This window comes from Acanthochromis polyacanthus, chromosome 16 (assembly GCF_021347895.1).
Source record: "Acanthochromis polyacanthus isolate Apoly-LR-REF ecotype Palm Island chromosome 16, KAUST_Apoly_ChrSc, whole genome shotgun sequence".
NCBI lineage: Eukaryota > Metazoa > Chordata > Actinopteri > Pomacentridae > Acanthochromis > Acanthochromis polyacanthus.
The window spans coordinates 37888664-37896463 of NC_067128.1; the positions used below are offsets into that span (position 1 = coordinate 37888664).

The 7800-nt window shown below is 44.1% G+C and overlaps 1 protein-coding gene across 1 annotated transcript in view; it reads right to left on the reverse strand.

Moving 5' to 3' along the window:
* Positions 1-7230, reverse strand: part of pinx1 (PIN2 (TERF1) interacting telomerase inhibitor 1) — a 41242-nt gene extending 34012 nt beyond the window's left edge. The window contains exons 1-5 of the mRNA XM_051936973.1: positions 7146-7230; positions 5713-5822; positions 5306-5398; positions 4741-4822; positions 1260-1349 (exon numbers count right to left, since the gene is read on the reverse strand). Of these exons, the coding sequence (XP_051792933.1) occupies positions 1260-1349; positions 4741-4822; positions 5306-5398; positions 5713-5822; positions 7146-7164 (394 nt within the window). The 5' untranslated portion in view covers positions 7165-7230. The remainder of the gene's footprint in view (positions 1-1259; positions 1350-4740; positions 4823-5305; positions 5399-5712; positions 5823-7145) is intronic.
* Positions 7231-7800: the final 570 nt, after the last annotated feature.

Genomic DNA, 7800 nt, shown 5'->3' on the forward strand with positions numbered 1-7800 from the left:
TGGTTGTTTTCTGTCTCTCTGTGGTTGTTTTGTGTCTCTTTGTGGTCATGTTGTGTCTCTTTGTGGTTGTTTTCTGTCTCTCTGTGGTTGTTTTGCATGTCTTTGTGGGTCAGTGAACACTACATTCCTCCTGCCTCCTATCAGTTGTGTCCTTGACCAGCAGGTCTGAGCTTCCTGAGGTTGGACGTTACTGAACGGTTATAAATAAGCTGCTGAGCAGATCTGGGATCAGATAGTGGAGGACGACTGCAGAGTCCAGGCAGGAACCTGAAGACTTTCACAGCTGATCTGAACATTACAGGTAAAGCCACAGTAATGTTCCTCAGAGCTTCTATCAGACGTTCAGACTCCTGATCTTCACCAGTTCTTCATTAGACGTTTAGAAGTGTGTTTATGGAGGAAATGACCAGAAACCAGATTTATTCTTCACACTGTGGATGGATGTAAACCTGATCTGGTGCTTTCAGACACACGCTGAACATTAAGGACAGTTTCTGGATTAGTTTTAGTCGTTCTACCTCAGTCTGATCAGATGTTAATAAATGATCCTTCCATCATCTCCAATAGTTCAACCTCCTACTGATGGTCACACTAGGATACATCCCATAATTCTGGTTTCTTCTGGAAAATTTGCATTTTTGTTGTGATTTTTCATCTTATTTGTGTTGATTTTTCGTATTTTTGTGGTAGTTTAGCATCTTTTTACGATGACTTTGTGAGTTTTTCTGATCATTTTGACTCTCTTGTAGTGATTCTGTGTTTTTGTGGTAATATCCCTTTTTAGTTTGATCTGGACTCAGTTTTTACCAGAACTCAGATGTTTCTCCTCCTAAATGTCATGGTAGGGGGGGCATGGATCAGTGGGTAGAGTGGCCGTCTTGTAACTGGAAGGTTGCTGGTTTGATCCTCGGCCCGTTGTGTTCATGTTGAGGTGTCCCTGAGTAAGACACCTAACCCCTAACTGCTCCTGATGGGTCGTGGTTAGCGCCTTGCATGGCAGCTTCATCAGTGTGTGAATGTGACGTATCATGTGAAGCGCTTTGGATAAAAGCTCTAGATAAATACAACCATTTAGTATTTGTTCTATCTGCTGGACAGATGAAGTTCTGAAAAAGTCCATTAAAAGGTGATAAATGTGGAACCTCCTCTATGGATGAAGGCAGAACTCTGATCATTAATGAAGCTACTGCAGATGAAGACCCAGATGTTCTGAGGAGGTTCTGGTTTATTCTTTCACCACTAATGGAGGCTGAACCCACCTTTAGTGAACTTCATGTAGTGGACCCTTTTCCTGGAGGTCTTGGATTTCTCCTCCAGACTGAATCCTTTCTGGTCGTCTGCTGCACTTTCTACATGAACAAAACAACAATAAATAAACATTTTTAAATAAAATCAAAGCTCCAGCTTCGGCTCAGTGTGGCAGAGTTTCTCTCCTGAACGTTACACTGCAGCGCCCCCTTCTGTCCAACAGCAACACATGGCTGAATAAACACGTTTTCTATCAGTGGCACCACTTCTACACACAACAGCAAACCCTCCACGGGTTCTCAGCTGGTTCTGTGTAAATACATCATTAATACACTTCCTGTCCAGAATAACAGCCTCTACCTTACAGGGGGACCCAAAAGTCTGGAAACAAAGTTTAACTGCAGTGTCTATTTCAGTGGGGGGTGCATGAATTCACTCTTATTTTACCCATTTTTGTTATAGCATAATAACTTAAAAGCATAGTATTTGCAGAGTGCAATAACTCTGAAGACAATAAATAGAAGCATAAGGTCCAGGTTTGCTGGAGCAGAACTTCTAAATGCAGGCCATCACTGTCAGATTTCAAAACTCTTGATGGTAAAGTATCTGACAGTTAATTTTTTAAACATCCAAAAGTACTATGAGGCAACATTTACTGTCCAGTTTGAGGAACCTTCATAAGCATGAATGAAGATACATTCCAGAAGATACCAGTGTAACCAGTTGGTGGAAACGTTCACGTCTTTGTGTAAGAAACAAACATGAACATGTGGAAATATGTTTGTTTTACACTAATCTGTTATTTAGATTATAGACTTTCATTTGTTTCCAAACTTTTGGGTCACCCTGGATTTAACTGAGCAAACGGGTCAGAACCTTCCACTGGATAATCACTGCAGTGATGACAACACCTTATTTAACCCTAGCTGATGCAGGGAGGAGCTTCTCATCTCCTGGTCATAAAGGATGTTCATCTGTCTCTGAAGGGTCAGATTATTGGCCTGCATCAAGCAAAGAAAACAACTAAGGAGATGAAACGACGAAAATCAGGTTAAGAACCGTCCAACGCATCATTAGAACCTGAAGGATGGAGGAGAACCTTCATCTTCAGGAACAAACTCTGAGATGATGGTAGGATGTCGTTGTGACTCCACAGTGATGATCAGGCATCTCTACCAAACATGTGGTCAAAAATCAACTCCGGATCAACAGCTGGAGTCTTCAGAAAGTTCTCCAGAAACAGTCTTCAAGCAGTTCAGAGTCTGATGTGGATAAATAAATACTGTGACGCTGCAGAAGCTCCTCGAAGAGATGAAGCAGAGAATGAGAGCTGAAGGTCCACTGAGATGTTAGAGACCGGCAGTGTGTGTGTCCTCTGTGTGTGTCCTCTGTGTGTGTCCTCTGTGTGTGTCCTCTGTGTGTGTCCTCTGTGTGTGTGTCCTCTGTGTGTGTGTCCTCTGTGTGTGTCCTCTGTGTGTGTCCTCTGTGTGTGTGTCCTCTGTGTGTGTGTCCTCTGTGTGTGTGTCCTCTGTGTGTGTGTCCTCTGTGTGTGTGTCTCTGTGTGTGTGTCCTCTGTGTGTGTGTCCTCTGTGTGTGTCCTCTGTGTGTGTGTGTCCTCTGTGTGTGTGTCCTCTGTGTGTGTCCTCTGTGTGTGTGTGTCCTCTGTGTGTGTGTCCTCTGTGTGTGTGTCCTCTGTGTGTGTGTGTCCTCTGTGTGTGTCCTCTGTGTGTGTCCTCTGTGTGTGTCCTCTGTGTGTGTCCTCTGTGTGTGTCCTCTGTGTGTGTCCTCTGTGTGTGTCCTCTGTGTGTGTGTCCTCTGTGTGTGTCCTCTGTGTGTGTGTCCTCTGTGTGTGTGTCCTCTGTGTGTGTCCTCTGTGTGTGTCCTCTGTGTGTGTGTCCTCTGTGTGTGTCCTCTGTGTGTGTCCTCTGTGTGTGTGTCCTCTGTGTGTGTCCTCTGTGTGTGTGTCCTCTGTGTGTGTCCTCTGTGTGTGTCCTCTGTGTGTGTCCTCTGTGTGTGTCCTCTGTGTGTGTCCTCTGTGTGTGTGTCCTCTGTGTGTGTCCTCTGTGTGGTGTCCTCTGTGTGTGTGTCCTCTGTGTGTGTCCTCTGTGTGTGTGTCCTCTGTGTGTGTCCTCTGTGTGTGTGTCTCTGTGTGTGTGTCCTCTGTGTGTGTCCTCTGTGTGTGTCCTCTGTGTGTGTCCTCTGTGTGTGTCCTCTGTGTGTGTCCTCTGTGTGTGTGTCCTCTGTGTGTGTGTCCTCTGTGTGTGTCCTCTGTGTGTGTCCTCTGTGTGTGTGTCCTCTGTGTGTGTGTCCTCTGTGTGTGTCCTCTGTTGTGTCCTCTGTGGTGTGTCCTCTGTGTGTGTCCTCTGTGTCCTCTGTGTGTGTCCTCTGTGTGTGTCCTCTGTGTGTGTGTCCTCTGTGTGTCCTCTGTGTGTGTCCTCTGTGTGTGTCCTCTGTGTGTCCTCTGTGTGTGTGTCCTCTGTGTGTGTGTCCTCTGTGTGTCCTCTGTGTGTGTCCTCTGTGTGTCCTCTGTGTGTCCTCTGTGTGTGTGTCCTCTGTGTGTGTGTCCTCTGTGTGTCCTCTGTGTGTGTCCTCTGTGTGTGTCCTCTGTGTGTCCTCTGTGTGTGTCCTCTGTGTGTGTCCTCTGTGTGTGTGTCCTCTGTGTGTGTGTCCTCTGTGTGTGTCCTCTGTGTGTGTGTCCTCTGTGTGTGTGTCCTCTGTGTGTGTCCTCTGTGTGTGTGTCCTCTGTGTGTGTGTCCTCTGTGTGTGTCCTCTGTGTGTCCTCTGTGTGTGTGTCCTCTGTGTGTGTGTCCTCTGTGTGTCCTCTGTGTGTGTCCTCTGTGTGTGTGTCCTCTGTGTGTCCTCTGTGTGTGTCCTCTGTGTGTGTGTCCTCTGTGTGTGTCCTCTGTGTGTCCTCTGTGTGTGTCCTCTGTGTGTCCTCTGTGTGTGTCCTCTGTGTGTCCTCTGTGTGTGTGTCCTCTGTGTGTCCTCTGTTGTGTGTCCTCTGTGTGTGTGTCCTCTGTGTGTCCTCTGTGTGTGTCCTCTGTGTGTCCTCTGTGTGTGTCCTCTGTGTGTGTCCTCTGTGTGTGTGTCCTCTGTGTGTGTCCTCTGTGTGTCCTCTGTGTGTGTCCTCTGTGTGTCCTCTGTGTGTGTGTCCTCTGTGTGTCCTCTGTTGTGTGTCCTCTGTGTGTGTGTCCTCTGTGTGTGTGTCCTCTGTGTGTGTGTCCTCTGTGTGTGTGTCCTCTGTGTGTGTGTCCTCTGTGTGTGTCCTCTGTGTGTCCTCTGTGTGTGTGTCCTCTGTGTGTGTGTCCTCTGTGTGTGTGTCCTCTGTGTGTGTCCTCTGTGTGTGTCCTCTGTGTGTCCTCTGTGTGTGTCCTCTGTGTGTCCTCTGTGTGTGTGTCCTCTGTGTGTCCTCTGTTGTGTGTCCTCTGTTGTGTGTCCTCTGTTGTGTGTCCTCTGTTGTGTGTCCGTTGTGTGTCCGTTGTGTGTCCGTACCGTTGCTGTTGTTCTGACTGTGACAGTTGTTCAGTTGAGCCAGAAGTTCGTTGAAATCATCCTGGTGAGCGATCCAGTTATCCTGAGAACATCAGAGAACATCAGAGAACATCAGAGAAAACAAACGCACTTTTAAAAACGACTCTCAGTGTTTTCAGACAAAGTCGAGATGAACCTGGATTAACCCGATAATTATGTGTTTCTGATTCTGATAGACTAAGTGCACTAAACCTCAGTTACACAAAACTAAAAGCATCATTCTGGTCCAGATGTTTCTGTTCAACATGTTTCTGGTCCAGATGTTTCTGTTCAACATGTTTCTGGTCCAGATGTTTCTGATCAACATGTTTCTGGTCCAGATGTTTCTGATCAACATGTTTCTGGTCCAGATGTTTCTGCTCAACATGTTTCTGGTCCAGATGTTTCTGCTCAACATGTTTCTGGTCCAGATGTTTCTGCTCAACATGTTTCTGGTCCAGATGTTTCTGATCAACATGTTTCTGGTCCAGATGTTTCTGGTCCAGATGTTTCTGGTCCAGATGTTTCTGGTCCAGATGTTGCTCACCTCGTGGCTGGCGTTGGCTCCCAGGCCGTAGTTGTTGTTCTTCACGCTGACCTTGATGTGGTCGGTGGATCCCTGCTCGGTCCGGCCCAAACCCTGAACACAGAACCAACATGTGACCAACGTCGACCAATCACAGCTGAGATCAGACAAACACTGAGCTGCTTCTCCAGCAGCTGGAATCAGGATGAACTTCAGTCTGTGCAGAACATAAAACTGGTTTCATTAAATATCGTCTAGGGTTAGAAGGTTCTCCTGATGGATGGAGGAGCTGTTCAGGACCAGAGAGGTTGAGATGAAGCTCAGATGTAGTTTATTATCTGGATCAGCTGGATATTTAATCACTTATTGATCAAGCTGTCACTAGGATCGGTGGAGGTCTGAGAAGGTTCTGATGGATCTAAACAGACCTTTCCTTTGGACCAGCCCATCCGCTCCAACATCTTCTGTCCAAACTTGGAGTCATCGTTGCTCCAGGCGCTGTTCCTGGGATCTACGGACCACTTCTGCTTCCTGCGGGCTGAAAACACAACACAACGATAACACAACGATAATACGACACAACGGTGAACACAACAGACCGGGACACAACCTGCACATAAATAATGCTCTAATTTATTTTAGCAGCATTTTAAAACCGCCTCCAGGTTCAGTTTAAAGTCCATCAAATAAAACCAGCTGAATGTTTTTCTCCTCCATGTTTCTCTAAAATGTTCTGTTTTTACATCTTAAAGTGAGTTCAACCGTTACAGACTATAATTAATGAGTTTCCTTCACATCAGCTGTTTGTTTCTTTACTAAATCTGTTGTTTGTTCAAGTTTTTTTCTGATGTTATTTAACCATCAGACAGCTTTCGGAGCAAACCTCCTCCTGATATTATTTTAGTTTAAACTCATCCATGCAGTTTAAATGTCCTGATCTCTTCTTTTTTTAAATTATCGAGTATTTGAATCGGTTGATGTGACGCTGATGGTTCATGAATAAAGATGACAGAACCAACATCTGGACAAACTGAAGAGGATCATTTCAACCTAAACACTGAAATAATCTGATCCTAAACACACTCGTTCTCAGAGGGACTCCTACCAACACTGATCAGACACTAAAGATCTTCTAAAAATATAAAAACACGACCTGGATATTAGGACAGCTTCTCATCTCTTCTACAAGAAAACTGCTTATAAATCTGATTGTGAGGCAGAGAAACGTCCTGGAAGCATCAGTTCAGGACAAATTCGGTCTTTAGAGACTTCAGGAGAAACATGAGCTGTTTTAACCAAGTAAAAATCACACATTCTGAGTCAGTAAATCATGCTTCTCAGCAGAAACCAGGTCACAAGAAACTGCATTTTACTATAAGAACAGAGGAAAAAAGCCTGAAGCTCCAAGTGAACAGAATCTGACAGAACCTCAGCTGAGTTTTTAGCTTTTCAGCTGAGTTTCTGTCAGACTGTTCAGTTTAAAACATTTGAAGCTCCTCAGAGTCTGAAAACAAACAGTCTCAGGTTTACTGAGGCTTAAAACATAAAGAAATGAAACTAAACACTAAAACCCGCAAGTTCTGATCATTTATTTAAACTGCAACTGAGCTGAAGATGACTTTTTTTTAGCTCTGAAGGTGAGTTTTTTAAAGCTCAGATTCGGCTCCAGAGAAAACACGTGTTTACATTCTGAAGCTAATGCTAACAACCGGTAACCGACTGAAAACGGAACACTTCCGGTACTCATCGTTCAGACAGCAGCCACCGCAGGACGTTACTGACCGGATAGAACATTTAAACACGCAGTTAAAGTGAAATAAAAGAGAATTAAGCTTTAAAAGTGAAGCAGAAATTTACTCACGCTCAGCTAGCATGGACATCCTGGGGTCCTCACACAGTCTGACGTCAGCACGGAAGGCTTCCGGGAAGATGCCTGAACAAAATCTGTGACGCTGCTGAGAGGTTACTGGAGGTTAATTTATCATTTTAAAAGCGTTAACTAGCTGTGTCAAAAAAAATACAGATCTGTACACAATTATTAATTAGTTCGATTCTAATTTCATTCTATCATTTTTACTTTGAATCGCTGCGTGTGATTCTTTGTTCCAGCAGGGGGCGCCACCGCCAAACAACAGCAGGAGGTCACGTGTCTGCAGGTTGAATAGAAAACATGCCTGTATTTAATTAGCTTTTATTGAAGCAGAGACACAAAATTTGGTCCTCAGAGTTTAAATATTGACAGTAAATTAAATAAAAACACCTTTTTAATAAAATAATTAATAACGATAAAGTAAAAGTTTAAATATTTACAGTAAATTAGATAAAAATACAGTTTTAATATAATATTTAATACTAATAAACTAGAGGTTCTGCAGATGTGATGCTTGGAACTAATTTTAACAACACTTTAAGTCAACATGAACAAACATGAACCACTGGAAACAAAAGGTAAAGCAAGTTTTAAGGTCAAGTTTAATTTATTAATTTAAATTCAGTTTGTAGTTTTACATTTTACA